This window comes from Lynx canadensis, chromosome B2, assembly GCF_007474595.2.
Source record: "Lynx canadensis isolate LIC74 chromosome B2, mLynCan4.pri.v2, whole genome shotgun sequence".
Taxonomy (NCBI): domain Eukaryota; kingdom Metazoa; phylum Chordata; class Mammalia; order Carnivora; family Felidae; genus Lynx; species Lynx canadensis.
This window is the reverse complement of record NC_044307.1, coordinates 131,949,009-131,967,476: the sequence shown is the minus strand read 5'-3', so window position 1 is coordinate 131,967,476 and position 18,468 is coordinate 131,949,009. Positions and strand designations below refer to the sequence as shown.

At 43.4% G+C, this 18,468-nt stretch overlaps 1 protein-coding gene across 2 annotated transcripts in view; it reads left to right on the top strand.

Annotated features, from left to right (window-relative positions):
- Positions 1–15,903, top strand: part of EPM2A (EPM2A glucan phosphatase, laforin) — a 107,396-nt gene extending 91,493 nt beyond the window's left edge. Inside the window, exons 3-4 of one of the 2 annotated variants that reach the window (XM_030316524.1) lie at positions 5,126–5,367; positions 13,486–15,903. In XM_030316524.1, the coding sequence (XP_030172384.1) occupies positions 5,126–5,367; positions 13,486–13,763 (520 nt within the window). In that variant the 3' untranslated portion in view covers positions 13,764–15,903. The remainder of the gene's footprint in view (positions 1–5,125; positions 5,368–13,485) is intronic. The other variant, XM_030316525.1, reaches the window with a different exon arrangement.
- Positions 15,904–18,468: the final 2,565 nt, after the last annotated feature.

Here is an 18,468-nt window from a genome sequence, read left to right as displayed (position 1 = left end):
CAGAAGAAGATTTAGTTTTGACTTTTTAGAAGATACTACACATTAAACATAGACACATATCCTTGTAGCTACACTCTCCTAACAGTTTCCCATTCCTCAATATGTCTAGGAATCATTTTTAGTCTTGGAAGTATTTTTTTTTAATTTTTCAAGTTTTTATTTATTTATTTTGAGAGAGAGACAGAGAGAATGAGCAAGAGAGGGGCAGAGAGCGAGGGAGAGAATCCCAAACAGGCTCTGCTCTGTCAGCTTGAAGCCCAATGTGGGGCTTGAACTCATGAACTTTGAGATCATGACCTGAGCCCAAACCAACAGTCAGATGCTTAACCGATTGAGTCACCCAGGTGCCCCATAGTCTTGAAAGTATTTTTGGAGAAAGGCACAGACTTAATTTTCATATGCATGTGTAGGGCTGAGCACTTCATTCCCTCTCATTGCCATATTTTTTGCTGCTATTAAAAGGTGTTGAGATCTCTGTACTAAACTTCTGCATGTTTATTGGTATCTGCCAGGCTAGTGGTTTTGGAATCTGGCTGTATATGTAATATATATAACCTAGTCAATTTCTTGAAAAAAAAATTCCACAGACTCATAGGCCTCACTCCACAGCCACTTTATGACTGTCTCTCGAATAGATCCTGTTAGAGCCCAAGTAGCAATAAAAAATTGGTTTATCTTCTGGAGTGTAAGTAGGATTCAAGTTTTAGATGATGCTAGATATTGTGAGATATTTTCAGTGAGGATGGATAATACCCATATTTGAGGATTAGTCAATTGGCTTCTTATTAACATTAACAATTACAATAGCAACAGCCATAAGGAAAAAACCCCACAAAAACAAGCTGGATTTCATCTAAGAAAATAGAGTGAATATTCCAAACTCTGCAGCATTCAAATGAAGGATACACAGAACAATGGGAAATTATCTGAATAGTCATGACAATACAAAGTAAATTACTAAAATAAGTAAATTATAACAACTAGACATTAATGCCACTTGATTTATTGCACATACACTAGTATCAGTCCTGTTCAAATACCTTATTACATTGCATTTTCTTCCCATGAATTAGTTATTTTTAGACCCATTTTAAAGATGATCAGCCAAAGGCTTAGAGATGAGAAGTAACTTTCCCTGATGTCACACAGTTATTACCAAGTGCTTTTAAAATTATCTTGCTATGGGGTCACCTGGGTGACTCAGTTGGTTAAGTATCCAACTTTGGCTCAGGTCATGATCTCGCGGTTCACGAGTTCGAGCCCCACATTGGGCTCGCTGCTGTCAGCACAGAGCCTGCTTCGGATCTTCTGTCCACCCCCACTCTCTCTACCCCTCCTCTGCTTGCTCTCTTTCTCTCAAAAATAAATAACATTAGGGGCGCCTGGGTGGCGCAGTCGGTTAAGCGTCCGACTTCAGCCAGGTCACGATCTTGCGGTCCATGAGTTCGAGCCCCGCGTCAGGCTCTGGGCTGATGGCTCGGAGCCTGGAGCCTGTTTCCGATTCTGTGTCTCCCTCTCTCTCTGCCCCACCCCCGTTCATGCTCTGTCTCTCTCTGTCCCAAAAATAAAAAAATAAAAACGTTGAAAAAAAAAATTTAAAAAAATAAATAACATTAAAAAAAATATCATGCTATGATTGGCATTGTTTCTGGCTTATGTTTCATGCCCTTTCCATTACACCACACTTAAAATGTTTAGTGCTGTTCGACTCTGTACTATTAGACTTTTGCTCATTCTCTAACTCTCTCTCTTTATGCACATACATACATATTTTAAAATATGACGTGGAATATCGTATTATCAGAATGGCATAACTGATGAGCCACAAACTCTGTGTCAGATATGTTGGTCTTATTCCCTGTCCCAGGTTCCCTTTCTTCCCTCCCATAGTAAGGAGGTCAGTTCCATTTTTATTCCCCCAGCCCAAGGCTTCTTAATCACAGCATTATTGATGTTTTGGATTTGCTAATTCTTTGTTGTGCGGGCTACCCTATGCATTATAGGATGTTTGGCAACATCCCCACTTTCAATCTAATAGGTACCATTAACACCACCCAGTGTCATAATCTAAAATATCTCCATAATTGTGGCCAAATATCCCTTGGGAAACAAAATTTTCCCCAACAGAGAAGGATTGCTTTAAGCTAGAAAGTAGCTAAATAAAAGTGTAGTCCCTCTGCTCTATTTCTTTCCTGCACATCAGGGGCTTTAATGGATTAATTATTTAGGCATTGAGTTAGAACAAGTCAGGTTATGCTGTGGTAACAAACAATGGCAAAATTGGCTTAAATCAACAAGCCACTGGCTCTCCAGGGCAGCTGGCCTCCTGAGCTTAGTTAGCATTCTAGACCACTTCAGTCTTCTAGCAGTTCACTATCCACACATGTTTTCATGACCATTGCTGCAGGGAAAGATAGAGCATGGAGACCTGTGCATGAGGTCCTACATATGTCCTTCTGGAAGGTACAGGTATTACTTCAGCTCACTTATTATTGACAAAAGCAAGTCAGATGGCTCTAACTTTCAGGCAGAGAAGAAATTTAGCCCTCCATACTTGAAAGAGGATAACTGGGAGCACTGGTGAGCATCAAGTGATATGTACCATCATCATTTATAAACTGTTGTCTGAATGCTTCATATTGAACCTAGTAAAGTTCTAGGTGACGTGATTCAAATAAAGTTGAAATAGAGTATTTACCCATTATTTCAGGAGAGAATGTACACGTGTGAAATAATTAGTGTGGAAGACAATATATACCACACACAATAAATTATAATAGTGTTCATTAAAGTTATATATTGATTTGGAAAATATTTGCATTTTTATGATATTTGCATGGCATTTCTTTTGGGTTCTGGGACCCAATTTCAATGTGTATGATGTGAGGAGATTTCCCCATACAGTCATCAATTTTCTGGGCACCAACTTGGGGTCCTACAATTCGACCTGACTCTGATACTATCTACCTGGAAGTATCATCAGATTCCCAAGTTAAGATTTCAGTCCTAGAAGACTGTCCCCCACTCTCCACTTCAGATGTCAGTTGCAAGCCCAGGTTGTTACCTGTGCTTCTGACTGGTTATAAATCACAGGTACTATGACCCCTTCCTTTTTTTGGGTTTGATTAATTTTCTAGAGCAGTTCACAGACTCAGGAAATGTTTCACTAGGTTACTGGCTTACTTTAAGAGGATATAATTCAGGAACAGATGGATGGAATAGACGCACAGGGCAAGGAATGTGGGAGATGGCTTGGAGCTTCCAGACCTTCTCTGGGAGCCCCACTCTTTCTGTGTCACCAACCTGGAAGTTCTTGGAATCCTGACCTTGGAATCCTGGGTTTTATGGAAGCTTCATTATCTAGGGATAATTGATTAAATCATTGGCCACTGATGATTGGCTCAACCTCTAGCCCTCTCTCTTCCTGGAAGCCGAGGGGTGGGACTTCAGGTTCAGTCCCTCTAATCACAAAGTTGGTTCCCCTGGTCAACCAGGCCATCCTTAGGTGCTATCCAGAAGTTACTTCATTAACACAGCAAAAGACACCTTATGGCTCTCATCACTCAGGAAACTGTGCCAGAAACTGCGATGAAGACCAAATATATATTATTATAATATCACAGTATATCTATTTATTCATTGTCTTTTTTCTTAATGTCCAATAAAGTTTCATAAATCTTTCTGGTTAAATGTCTGCCTAGTTGTTTTATAATTTTGCTTTTATTTTTGAATGAGATTCACCTCTACCTCCTCATTTCTTTTTTTTATTGTTTATTAACAAATGAACGTAAAATTGTTTTTTGAGAGAGAGAGAGAGCGAGAGAGAGAGAGAGAGCGCTAGTGGGGGATAGGGCAGAGAGACAGGAAGACACAGAATCCGAAGCAGGCTCCAGGCTTTGCGCTGTCAGCACAGAGCCCAGTATGGGACTCAAACCCACAAAACGTGAGGTCATGTCCTGAGCTGAAGTCGGCCACTTAACCGACTGAGCCACCCAGGCACGCCTCTGTTTTTTTTTAATGTCTATTTTTGAGGCACAGAGAGAGTGTGGGATAGAGGATCCCAAGTGGACTTTGTGCTGATAGAAGCCAGTCCAAAATGGGGCTCAGACTCTCAAACTGAGTGATCATGACCTGAGCTGAAGTCAGACGACTGAGCCACAGCCACCCAGGCACCCGTCCACTTCCCCATTTCTACCTGGCTACTGCTGGCACACAGAAAAGCTGTTTGATTTTGGTACATTCTCCTTAATCCATATATCTTAATACCTGTAATATTTTGTATAGCTTTGTAATTGAGTCTTTTAAGGAGTGAGTGATTCTCAAAGTTTTGCCCTGAACTAGAAGCATCAGGATTGCTTGGGAACTTGTTAGAGAAGTCCAAATTCTTGGACTCTCAACCCAGATCTACTGACTCAGAAACTTTGAGGGTAGAATCTAGACTTTGGGATATTTAGATATGGAAACATAGTTGAAAAATAATGACATTTTCTTTTTCTTTTTTGATTTTTTACAGATAGTTATATTTCTTCTTAACTTGTAGCATTAGGTGAAACATGTAAGACAACGTTGGGTACTAATAGATATAATCTTGACTTTGATTTTGTTTAAAAGAAGACTATTGTTTGTTAGTTTCTGGTGTTTAAAAGTTCTCTTACTATTTGAAATTTTTACGCAGAGTTTTAAACAGGAATGATGGCTGATTTTTGTAAATGTTTTACAGGATTTACTCCCATAATCATGGGAGTTTTGCCTTTAACTTATTAGTGTTTGAAATATGTGGATGAGTTTCCAAATGTTGAACCACATATACAATCAAGGAATAAATACAACTTGGTGGACTTATTTTAATATGTTGCTGGATTTGTCTTGCTATTGCCTATTTCCTAGCATTTTAGTTAATTGAATTGTTTGTTTCCTTAAAAACAACATTACGGTATTTTTTCTTCCAATAATAATATTATTATATCAATAATATTGTTACAACATCTAATATTGTTAATGCAGATTTTCCTGTGTCAGATTTAAAGGTTAATTGCATTTTATTACCACATATTTTCTGTAGCTCCTCAGACCTCAAACCATAACAGTAACAATAATAATAGTTGCCTCTATGTATTCTCATTAGAATTCTTCCAAATATCTGGCTGGGTAGCTGCCCTCGTCAAGTGGAGCATGTAACCATCAAACTGAAGCACGAATTGGGGATTACGGCTGTAATGAATTTCCAGACTGAATGGGATATTGTACAGAATTCCTCAGGCTGTAACCGCTACCCGGAACCCATGACTCCAGACACCATGATTAAGCTATATAAGGAAGAAGGCTTGGTCTACATCTGGATGCCGACCCCAGATATGAGCACTGAAGGTAAGCATCAGAAAAATCTTTCTGGCTTCTTGTTGAAGTGTTTCAGAGAAGCCATTGCTGTCTGTCTGTCTGTATGTCTGTCTTATCTATCTATCTATCTATCTATCTATCTATCTATCATCTATCTACCTACCTATCTACCTACCCACCTACCTTTATGTCTATAATTGAGTGACTTAAATATGAGTGATAGAAATGGAATGACTATAAGGTTTTAGGTTTAATAGATTTGACATATTTTGATAATTTGGCCAAGATTCTGTTTAACATGGCTCCTTTGATTTGTTTATTCATTAACTATATGTCTGTTGTGTGCCTGATGTATGTGTGGCATTATGCCGGCAGCTGGGAACACAGTGGTGAGGAAAAGCAGGCATAGCTCCTGTCCCCATAGACCTTATAGTCCTAAAGGGAAGACACATATTAATCAAATAACCACGAACAGAAATTCACAAATACGATGAAACTTGTGTTAGAAAGATACTGCTGTGAGAGCATATGCACAGTCAAATCAGATGTAGGAAGAGGGTCAAGGAAGGTTTTCCTAGGTATGTTTGAGCTAGATCGAAGGATGGGGTTGCTGGGGGTGAGGTGGGAAAGAGGCTTCCAGCAAGAGGGGGCAGCTTAGGAAGTCTCTGCTGCAGAAGAACATAGAATGTTCTAAAAGAAGCCCAGTATGGCTGCAGGTCAGGGAATGAAGGAAGAGGATCTTGCAGATTTGGGCCACAATAAGGATTTTAGACTGTCTCCTAAAAGCAGTAAGAAGCAGTTGAAAGGGTGGGAGACTGGGCTAGTGCCAAGATCACCTTTTTTTTTTTTTTCCCCTTCAGAAGTGCGGTTTGCCCAGTGGACAGAAGATGGAGGTGGGCTCTCAGTGGATCTGGGGACACCAGTTAGGAGGTTACTGCGATAGTTGAAGTGAGAGATAATGAGGGATGACACAGTTGGGGGCAGGGTGGCAATGGTGAGGCTGTAGTTACTGCACAAGTACTGGCTGAGCATGTCTTTGTGAAGAGGGGTCAGGATATGCGTGCTGCTGGGAAAATGAGAGAGACAGAAGGCATAGTTTTGATCTAATGGCAAGAGGTGATAAGACAAGCTCAAAACTAATTACAATGCAGAGAAGAATGTGATGCGAGTAATGAGTCACATGTTCCTCATGGGTTATGAGGTGGGGAGAAAAGCACAGGGAGGCTATATCAATGTCATGGCATTTGAGGTGGGCGTGGCTTTGACAGGTTGATGGAGAGGGAGGAAGGGCATGCCAGGTGGATGAAACAGTGTAAGTCAAGGCCTAAGGCATGGCATTTTACAGGAATGCTCTGTATTTCAGCATGGCAGTAGAGTAAGATTCTCTCTGGGAAAGGAATGAGGGGAAGTGAAGCTGAGAGAACCAAGTTACACTACTAGTTCAACCGGCTGTCAGCAGGGGGCAGCAGAGGGCTGTGGGAATGGCATTGGCAAGGGACTTTGGTGAACTGCTATTCTGGGGGAAAGAAGGAAGGCAGGGATGCCTAGCCAGGAAATATCTCCACCCTCAGTCCTCTTCCCCCCAAAGTACATAACGTATCAGACACTCTCCTAAGCAGTTTCGTGCCCAACTCATATAATTCTGACAAGACTCCAGGCATATGTAGTTATCTCCATTTTGTAGAAGAAGAGACAGGTACGAAAATGTTAAGTAATGTGGCCAAGGTCATAGAGAAAGACACACAGCCTGGATTTCAACACAGGCAGTCAGACTTGGATCATGGCTGCAGACACAGCGCTACGACACTACTCCCTGGGTGCTCATGTGGACTTTCAGTCCCCTGTGCTCATGATGACCTGGAGTTAGACAAAGACCATTTGCCAGGGAGATGGCTTGTCTCCCCAGAGTCAACAGTCCAGGATGTAGGTGGGGACAGAAGACCTTGAGGATACTTGGGAACCTGGCTGTCGCCTGCCTTGGCTTTTTATGAATCTCAGGTGGTTCTCATGGCCGGGCTGGACTGAACCATCACTCGGGATGAGGTGTAATTTTTCTTCCTGAAGAGGAGATTGTTTGGTTACTCTTGGTGGTAATGCTGGTCCAAAGAAACTTGATTGAGCCATTAGAGCTGTGCTGTTTTTCAAGGAAACAAAATAACTTTGCTTGCACATTGAATCTAGGCCCACTATAGTTGTGTTAAAATCTTTTGTGGGGGTCACGCAGTCACCAGGCCCCCATCCCCGCCACAACAGTGGAGTGCCTTCCACCCCAGGGCAGTTTGACAAACACTGGTGACAGCAGAATGAAAGCCCCTGAGTAGCTGTGTGATATCGAGCAAGCTAGTTCCTGCATTTGGAAAATAGGGTAATAGTTTCTGCCTTACAAGACGATAACAATAGAATAAGATGATTGATACGAAAGTGCTTTGTGTTTCTGGTTTCAAAACAGAGAAGATTGTAAGGACCACGTGCCTGTAGCTTCCAGAGAGCGTTCTGATTCTTGCTGCTTTGATTCTGATTTCATAGCATTGTTACCCGTTGGGAGTGTAACGTGAGACAAGCTTGGAGTAGCTGAGCTGCTAACTGTAGCCCCGTCCCGTTCCATTCCAGGCATTGATTACCCGAGGGCCCTGGTGACTAATAGGTGTTTGCTCGATAGTTTGGGGTATGCAGAAGCCTAAGGGAAAACTCCACCCCCAAAGGCCCACTGTAGTTGTGTTAAATTCTTTTGGGGGGTCACAGGGTCACCAGGTCCCCATCCCCACCACAACAGGGGAACACCTTCTACACTGAGGCAGTTTGGCAACACCAATGACAGCGAATGAAAGCTCCCACTTGGCAAACTCTGAAGGTTAAATGAAGGCTTTCTTTGGCTCAGCATAACTGGGGGAGTAATCAAAGGGTTAATGACCATTCCAGAGTCGCAGGGGAGGTTTGGACCAATAGATTAATCTGTGTGGCTCACAATATTAGCACAATGAACATATAGGTTAATTTAGCTGAATATTTTTAGAACTCTAGAGAAAAATCCATCTGGAAGTGTTTTGAGCTGTAGCATAATGCTGTCAGATAAAGTCTGAGAAAGAAGACAGTGTGTTAGGCCTGACTGTCACCACTGGTTGTCACAGGCCTGTTACAATCAATTGTACTATCGATCCTTACTCTTGTACATTTTGTCATATGTAGAGGAGTTAGTTAGGATTTTTCTTTTCTTTTCTTAAAAAAAATTGGTTTGTGTCTTTCACCTGAGACATGAAAAGCTCCCAAATCTAGCAGTCACCTGAAAAAAAACCCAAGTCTGTTCATTAAAATTCAGTTTTCTTTCACATAGGAAGTACTCCGATTGTGTTTTGACCTCTATCAGTGCAGTGCTGGTGATAACAAATGGTCTGCCCTTGCCTCCCAAACGACTTAATGTGCTTCCCAGAGTCCCCAGCTGCCCCTTTGTTTGGACAGTTCTGTCCAACGCTACCCTGTGTGTGCAGCCCTGCCATGAGGCGGTCACTGACCTTGGGGCCACAACACCTTGGGCTTGGGCCTTGTTGCCACCACGGAGCTTTGTGATATCAAGCAGGCTAGCTCCTGCATTTGGAAAATGGGGTAATCATTTCTGCCTCATAGGTTTATAACAATAGAATAAGATGATTGATATGAAAGTGCTTTGAAAATCACAAAGTTGGGACTATATTTTTTAGTCCCAAGTTCTTAGTTTTCTACCAGAGGATGTACTAGACAGTACGGACCTTATCTATATTACACTGCAAAGGTGAAAAAGGAGATATGCTCAAATAAAATAATCACATATCCTGCCATAAATCTGCCTGGAGTAAAAAAGGAAGGGAGGGAGTGAGTGTGTGTGTGTGTGTGTGTGTGTGTGTGTGTGTGTGTGTGTGTATGTGTTGGAAAGGCTGAGAGATGTTCCAGAAGTAATTTCTTTCAAGGTCAACCTTAGGTAAAGGGCATCTTCAGGGCCTTTTCCACTCTTCTCCCTGATTTCAAGCCCTTGTCCCCTTTCTCCCAATCTTTGTTTGCTCACTGCATGCTTTCAAGAAGCTTTTAATCATTACAGAGTCGGATTAGCCTAGAGGAGGTGTGGACCACAAGTTAGATTAGAGGGGTCTGGTAGTGTCTCAGATCTAATTAGTATTATTGGATTTTGTTTCATTTTATTTTTTATTCATGCACTTAATGAATGCTTCTTGAGCATCCACTGAGAGCCAAGGCCTGTTTTAAATTCCAAAGTAAGAACCACAGACAGTTAAATGTTTTGTTAGACCTGCACAGGGTTTAAAATTTTCAACTTAGTTGCCAACAGTTAAAATTTGGAATACTTGCTATAAAAAATCTGGATTTCTCTCTTGCCTTTAGGTATTATCATTTGTATGCATGGAAACTTCTTATCTAATTAACTTCTATATGGAACCGAAGTATATGAAACATGAAAAATTAGAGGCCCTTGTTGACACCGGTTTATTGTGCAAGCTCTGATTATGGACACCCTCTTTTTATTCCTTGGTGGGTTTTGCATTAGCTCAGGCTCCTAGAATGGGTTTTGTAATCGAGGGATATGGCCCATTGGGCACAGAAAGCTCCTGTAGGGCAGAAGGCCTAACCCCCAGCGAGGATGTTGCTCTCACCTGGGTTAGGAGCAACAGTGTAACCAGGTAGGTCGGGGTCAGAGGCTGAGAATTCAGACTGACAGCATGGGGGCCAGCAAGTACCACAGACCAGGCAGGTTAGGGAAGGGCAGTAGTATAGTGGTTAAGACCAGAGGCTCTGGAGTTGTGCTGGCTGGGTTTGAATGGTCACCTTGGGCAAATCTCCTCGTCTCAGTTCCCTCAGGTATAAATGGAGGATAATAATAGCACCAACTTCATAGTTGTTAAAAGGTGATTGTAAATGAACTATTGCATGCACAGTGCTTAGAACAGCACTTGGCAGGTAGAAGGGGCAGGTAGATGTTGGCTGTCATTAATCAAAGTAGACTGATTTGTAGTCCCTAGACATCAATATAAGTGAGAGCTCCGGTGGAGGCCAGGCCGAGACAGGTGGACATCCTGGACCAGGTCCTTGTCTGCTGTCCTTTCTTCTTATTTAGTTTTTTGTTATGTTATTGAAATATTTGTGTGGCAGTTCTTAAGTGAGGTGGCTAAGTGATTCTAGGAGAAGACCACTGCAGGGTGAAACCGGCAATTAAACGGGGGGCCTTCTGGAGCTTCCCGATGGCAGCTGCCACTTACTTTCCAGGACTACATGTCCGAGGTCACAAAATTCCAAACTCACACATTTCCCTTTTCAACTTCTAAGCTGTATGCATGCCTCTTGAAGAACCTTTTACAGATAAAAAGGAAAGGGAGAGATACTGCCTTATTTGGGCCATTTGATGCAGACCCTTCCTCCGGGAATCTCTGGCCAGAGAGTGCGCTGGGGGAAGGGATCCTGATGGGTCCATGTGAACCTGGGCTCGGGCAGGTTGGTGGCACCGATGCTGTGTAAGCTGAACACAGGGGCTGGGGTTCTGACTCCAGAAGCTCCTACAGCACATGGTCACTATTTGGACACTGGACACTGAATGAAAATCCATGTTAATAATAATTCTCAAGGCTATATTTTTTTATTAATTTTTTTTAAACCTATCTATTTTTGAGAGGGAAAGAGAGAGAGAAAGAAAGAGAGAAAGAGAAAGAAAGAGAGAAAGAGAGAGAGATAGTGTGAGCAGGGGAGGGGCAGAGAGAGAGGGAGACACAGAATCTGAAGCAGGCTCCAGGCTCTGAGCTGTCAGCACAGAGCCCGATGCAGGGCTTGAACTCACGAACTGTGAGTTCAGAACCTGAGCCAAAGTCGGATGCTTAACCGACTGAGCCACCCCAGGCTCCCCTAGTCAGTAATCTTATGATATTGTGTGGTGACAGATGGTAACTACACCTATTGTGCTGAGCATAGCATGTAATATAGAATTGTCCAGTTACTGGGTTGTACCCCTGAAACTAACATCGTATGTCAGCTGTATTTCAAGAAAATAAATTTGTTTTCAGCTCATCTCCTGGCAAAGTACACGGTAGCTGGAGAGGCGGCTGTAACAGGGAGCTTGGCACGTGATGCCAGCTGTGGCAGGAGCAGGAAGAGCCCGGCTTCACAGTTTGCTGTATGGTCATTCCCTTCCCAGCCAGTATTACTTGGGCTACACCTCTAACACCCCTTCCGTAGAACAAAAGCCTTGCACGTGGGCAGGCCTCACCCTTGTTGGCAGGGCTGCTCAAGCATATTTTGGAAGTTTTGCCTCTTCTGATCTCCCAGCTCACATGGTAAGTCAAGTACACAGTACTCTCCCTGAGGCACGCAATGAGACAGCTCTCTGGTGCGTATGACATTTTGCATCTTTCCATCTCCAGTGATATGTGACTGCCTCTGGGGAAGTGCCATGAGCAGCTGCCTGTATGGGATGCCCCCCCAGCTCTAACCTCAGAGTACCCCACAGCCTAGTGAGGAAGTGCAAATCGGTTACAGTTGATGGCTGGGTTTGGACCTGCAAACTCAAGTGGCACAGAGGAGCTGGTGTGTCCCCACCTCAGACGCCCTCGGCGATCAGGCAGGGAGCACGAACGTATGGCAACAGGCAGTAGGAGGAGTTGGAGCCTGAGGAACTGCGAAGGGTGCCCTGACTAAAGACATTCCAGTCAGAAATGGCCCTAAACTGCTGTGTGGGACCTGTAGCTTTAGATGCCTTGGAAAGCGATGAATAGAATGCCAGCAGCAAACGTAGAATATTGTACTGGCTTCCATGTAGATGTTTCTGCTCCTGTCTCAGAGCAAGGTGAGCCTGAGGCTAAGGTGGACCCACCCCAGACGGAGGGGCAAGTGAGAGGGCCTTCAAACCATGATGGGGTCTTGTAACATCTATCTGTTCTTCTGAGATGCTGACCCCTGATTCCCATGTGTTGTGTTGGCCTCTTAAGGGGCGCTTGCATTTTAAAAGAGGACATCTAAAGAGGGAAGTCTAAACTTACTTCAGTGGTTCTCATGACCTCGCAGCTCCACTCCACCATGGAATTCCAGGCCTCCATGAGGATCTGTATTGAAATCATTTGAGGGGGGAGTTTCCCCCACCTATCCAGTTATCCAGGGGGGTAGCAACGTGAAGCGCCATTGTGCCCCTGTGACTTCGAGAAGCGCCATTGTGCCCCTGTGACTTCGAGAACACAGAGTAGCTAGAAGGTGCCAAGTCACAGGCACATAATCCAAGTTAGGTAATCCGTATAGTTTCCTTCTTTCATTCCCCTTTGAAATAATTTATAGTGACCATCATCCACCGCCCCCCCACCCCCCCGCCCCGGCTGCAAATTCACTGTCTTTGCTCTGAGAACCTGTGTGCAAAAGAAACTCCAGGCATCTAGGAGTTTGATGACTTTAGGGGGCTCCTGCCTCTCATGAGATAAGACAGTCCAGCAGGCCTGAGCAGACCATTGCCTATCCTTTCAGTGTGTAAAAGAGAAGACATTTGATCACCTGTAATCAAAATAATAGTCACGAGGTGATAATAACTATAATCACAGTTGCACAGCAAAGGAGAAATGGAATCATTTCAATACTCACTGGTTCATGAGGGAACAAATGAATGATCGTTTATCACATGTGTATCAATTAATGTTAGCATCTCATTGGCCAAATGAAAATTAGCATATATTGAGTGAAGAAGATTGACTCCTTTGACGAACATGGATTAATTCTGTGTTTTGCATTTATCCCGAAGATCCATTTGGATTAAAGAAAGTCCAGGTGAAATCCTCTAAATCTCTGCCCAATCTGTACAAGCCAATCTGATAGATGTAAAAATCCATTCTTCTGACTATAGACAGTGGTTAACTGTTCTTTGAGAGGAAAGTTGCGCCGATGCAGAAGTCACTCAAAGCAAAAGCAAGTGAAGGTTCAGAGCTGATCCGTTGCCTCTGGAGGGCTCTTTCTGCTTTATCATTAGCGGGCTTTGATATCGTCTCACCTTCTCCGTCAAAACAAAGGAATGGAGCCAGCTCTAACGTCCCCGCCTCTCTCTGCATGGCACTGATTTCACCAGGCGCTGCAGGACTTATTATTAGTGGCGATATTGGGGTTCGTTATTCATGTGTATGTGCTGTGCTTTCTCAATCCCAGGCCGAGTACAGATGCTGCCTCAGGCTGTCTGTCTCCTCCACGCACTGCTCGAGAATGGACACACCGTGTACGTTCACTGCAACGCCGGGGTCGGCCGGTCCACCGCGGCCGTGTGCGGCTGGCTCCAGTACGTGCTGGGCTGGAATCTGAGGAAGGTGCAGTACTTCCTCATGGCCAAAAGGCCGGCTGTGTACATTGATGAAGACGCATTGGCCCGAGCAGAAGAAGATTTTTTTCAGAAATTTGGGAAGGTTCGTTCTTCCGTGTGTAGTGTGTAGATGGCCCATCTGCCTCCCCACCCTCCCGATGTCCTTAGGAACCCAGTTTCCTTAGGTGACGTCAGTGGAAAGACCTAGAAACGAAGATTCCATCAGAACTAACAAGACTGGTCACTTGGCTTTTCCCACAACCCGCCCCCTCTAGTCTGGGGCTGACTTTCTATTATGCTTTGGTTGGACTGTATTTTCTTTGAAATGTTTTACAGTGGAAATTGTGACTGACACATGAGAAAAAGCCACAAGCAATTGCGCTGTGCAGTGTTCTAGCATCAGACAGAAAAGTAACGCATCAAGTTCCTGCTGCCTGCCTGCAGACCAGCCCTTTGCTTTACAGTTGCTGGATTTGTTGTGCGAATTAATGACCACATCTACTTGCTGCATTGTAATGTGACAGGCAGGATTGTAGATTTGATCACTTGTGTGTTGATACATACATACACACACACACATACACACATACACACACACAGGTGCATCGCTTTCCTGCTCAACTGAATTGAAATGATAAAATGAGAGCTGGTCAGTTGCCAGAGAAGGGAATAGGGGGAGAGGCCTGGGCTGTGACGAAGGAAGAGCTCACACTGACTGAAAAGTGATGGCTTTCTAGACTTCGTGTTGGCATCCTGCTTCACAGTTGTTCAAGTTGGTTCTAGGGAATCACCTTTCTTCTCTACCCACAGCCCTGTGTGACAACCAAAGGAGAGTTATTGTCTGTCTCCTTGTTTTAGTTGAGGCTCAAGGAGCATTGATGGCTTGCCCGAGGTCTGAGGGCTAGTCGGGGGCCAGCTGGTGTTTAAAACCCACGTTGAGGTGACTCAGTGCTTTCAACACAACTTGTCTTTTCAGCACAGTATAGTGGATTCTGTTTCTCTCAGAATAGGGTCAGTTTTTCTGCAGCAGTGTCTACAGTGAGAAATGGAACATCATTCTGATTAGTTGCCAGAGAATTTAGGAAAGTGGTTATGTTTTGGGCAACCTAATTTGAAATATGATGGGCTGTCTCAACACCCAAGTGGCCGGAGCCATCGCTCAAGAGGGGAGCTGTCCTACCAAAAGAGCCCCAATCCATGAATAATTGTTGCACAGTTTAGGAGCCATCCTGTTTCAGCCCTCAGTTTAAAACAATACGTGGTTAACTGTGCCTCCAGGATATCTAGCTCACTACCCTAGGTTCTGTAGGAAATACAAAGATTAACAAGACTTTGCCTTCGGAAAGGTCACGGCACAGAAACAGCCGTGTGTTCAGTCAACCACACTGCAGGGTCGAACCACGAATGATATGCCAGAATAGGGGAAAGGAGAAGTAACTTTTATTGGGTGCCTCGTGTGTGCCAGGTGCTTTACAATTTTAATTTAACCTTCACAGTACCCTATGAGGGCGGTTCGTTACTTCTGATACATAGATGAGGAAACGAAGGCTCAGATAGTTAAATCAACTGCCCAGCATCACACGGTGAATAAATAGAGGAAATGAAATACAAAGCTTGGTTTGTCTGATTCAATGCCTGTGCTTTTTCTATTAAGTTACAATGCCTGTTTATTTTTCTGCTCCTTTTTTTCTTCCATAATTATTTATTGATAGATATGAGAGACTGTGAATTAGGACGTATGGGGGACACATGGGTAAGTCCCCTGGAGTTCAGAGGAGGGAGGGGTGTCCTCACTGTGGGACTCGCGGGATGACTTTTGATTTGTCAGAGAAGGCCAGACAGCTCACATTTCTCCTGCAAGTTTACAAAGTTAAATTTATAAGGCAGGATTGAGTATTATGAAATCTAGCTACCTTGCTAAAAATAACTAGAGATAACTATTGTATCCAAGTAACCCATTTATGATCATAATGTGTTGTGTAAAACTCAGTCTTAAAAATGGAATATTTCTAATTATGTGTGTGTGTACATGTGTGTGAGAATTTCTTTAATGCCTAAGAAGTTCAGCTATGTAACCACCACTATAGAAAGACCCCATGGATGGATTTTCTTCCTTTTTCTCCTGATAGGCAAAATCAGTTTAGTGCTATTAAAGAATGTTTTAGAATAACCTCTCTTGTCCTCAATAAATGGATGTCTGATGTATTTCAAAATCACCTGGAATTTTGCTAAATAAAAGCATTAAAAATGACCTCTGATTGGGGCACGTGGGTGGCTCAGTCGGTTAAGCGTCAGATTCTTGATTTCAGCTCAGGTCGTGATATCACAGTTCGTGAGTTCAGATCAGGTCATGATCTCATGGTTCATGAGTTTGACCCTCACATCAGGTTCCGTGCTGAGTGCAGAGCCTGCTTGGGATTCTCTCTCTCTCTCTCTGTCTTTCTGTCTCTCTCAAAATAATAAGCTTTGACCTCTGTTTATAGGATTAAAATTTTTTATTAATTTAATCTGAAATCCAGGAGAACACACTGTGTTTCCCTATTTGTAGAAGAAACAGTCAGCTGAGCTAAATTGTTTTTTCCTTGTCACTCTTACTTTTTCGGTCGTTGATGAAAATCGGCAGTTACAGAACAAAAGGAAGACAAAGGTGAGGGCACCACAAAGAAGTGAGGATGAAAACCTCAAAAGTGTGTCACAGAAAATCAAAGCAGAAACTGTGCCATTAACTGCTTGTCACTGGCATTAACCAAACTTTCCAGTCACAGATTTCTTAAAGAAAAGCAAAATCTCACTCATGGTTAAGAAATGTCCAAATAAGTTTGCGTCTTTAAGCTTGAATCATTGTCCCTCAAATATTTTGTGTGTAATATTAGGAAATATCTAGAAAAATAAACCTTTTTTGACCAACTTAAGGTGTGGGTGAAATAACGATGAAAAAAAAAATGTGGTTAGGACCTTGGAAACAGAGTATGAAAGGCAGGCTGTGAAGATGAGTTAGAAAGGAGAACTTGCCACACAGGAAAAACACCGAGTCGGGGTGTTCAGAAGTTACAACTGATAGGCTCTTTACAGATGATCTAGTTAATTCCTTTATTTGACACAGGAGCAAACTATCACTCAGAGACACCAAGCAACAATTCCTGGGGCAAGAGCTTGAATTGACAGCCAGAGGGAAGGGAAAAGCTGGGAAGATGAATCACAGAATTTATTCAGATTTACTGAGGGGTTACAGCAGAATTCATGAGCGAGAACAGCCAGGACCGTGTGTGGGGAAGGATTAATGGAAAATGGAAAAAGCGGAAGAAAAATGGCTAAAATGAGAAAAAGCAAAGGGCAGTGGAATTTCCAAAGGAAGAAAAGGCAGGGATTTCCTTTCACAAAGACTGTCCTGGGAGATTGAGAGGGAAGGTGTGATGGGAGGAACAGGGGTGAGATGAGGTCATGTTCCCAGGAGAGGGGGGCACACTCTGTGTCCACTGACTTCCCTTTGGGACCAGATTTCAGCAGGAAAAAGGGGCAGCTGGATGTGATGTGCTGACCCCAAAGTGGCTTGTTACCTATAAGGAAAAAAGAAGGTGCCATTGGAGACGGGACTGAGACTAAACAGGACAGTGTGGGTTAAGCCACCTCTCACTTTAATAACAATAACTGAAGTAATAGTAAGGGGACGAGGAAGGACCACAGTAACAACTTCATTCATTCTAACAATAAAAATGGCAATAAGAGTAACAGGAAGAGGAAGGATAACAGCAAAAAAGTAACAAATTCTAACAGTAACAACAGCAATAATAGTAACAGGAAGAGGAAGGACAATAGTAGCAACTACTTTGGTCATTCTAACAATAATCATGGCAAAATTGCTAAAGGTAAGAGATAAGACAATGGTAATAACAACTTCACTCTCTCCTTCCCCAACCCATTGCTCCAAAGTCTGTTCCTTATTTGGTTAATGTTGCTCAGGACTGAACCTCAGAGCAATTCTTCACTCCTCTCTTTCATTCAAATATCACATTCAATCCATCAGGATAACTTGGCACTTCTCTTGTCAAAGCATCTAGAGACTATCTACGTTTTACCTCCTCCACTGACCAACTCTGGTCAGAGCCAGTGTGATCTCTAGACTGGACTCTGGAAACAGCATCCTTACTAGTCTCTCTGATCTCTTCTTCCTCAAATCTACTCTCACCTAGTGGCCAGGGTGATCCTATAAAATGTATGTCAGATCATGTCATTCCTGTGCTCAAAACCTCCAATGACTTGCCATGTTATTCAGGGTGCAAGCAAAAGCCCTCCTGGGACACGTACACCGGTCCTCTGTTACATCTGTGACCTCCTCTCCCACGCCGTCCCAGCTCATCCTGCTGTAGCCGCACAGGCCTTCTTGCTCTTTGAGTACTCCAGGCTGGCTCCTACCACAGGGCAATTGCACTTGCTTCTCTGTCTGCCTGGTGTGCTGGCTCAGGCTCTTACCTCCTCCAGGGATGCCTCTCTGGGCCAGCCTATCAACAGCTGCCATGTCCAACCCCAGCCCTCCCTCTCCTCATTCTCTGCTTCCTTTCTGCATGTGGAACTTAGTACTGGCCCATGCATTACATAATTTGCTTATTTGTTTTATTGTCTGCATCCTTTCGCTACGATGTCAGCCTCAGAAGGGCCACAGTTTAGATTGTTCTGTTTGGTGACTCACCTAGAGTGCCTCTGTCGGAGCCTGGATTATAGTCCGATGGGTGCAGGCCAAGAATAGCTAGTAACTGTTGAGAGCATCCGTGTTTCATGTACTGTTCTCTATGCTTTATGCATATCAGCTTAGTTCAGTTTCCCACCACTGCTATGAG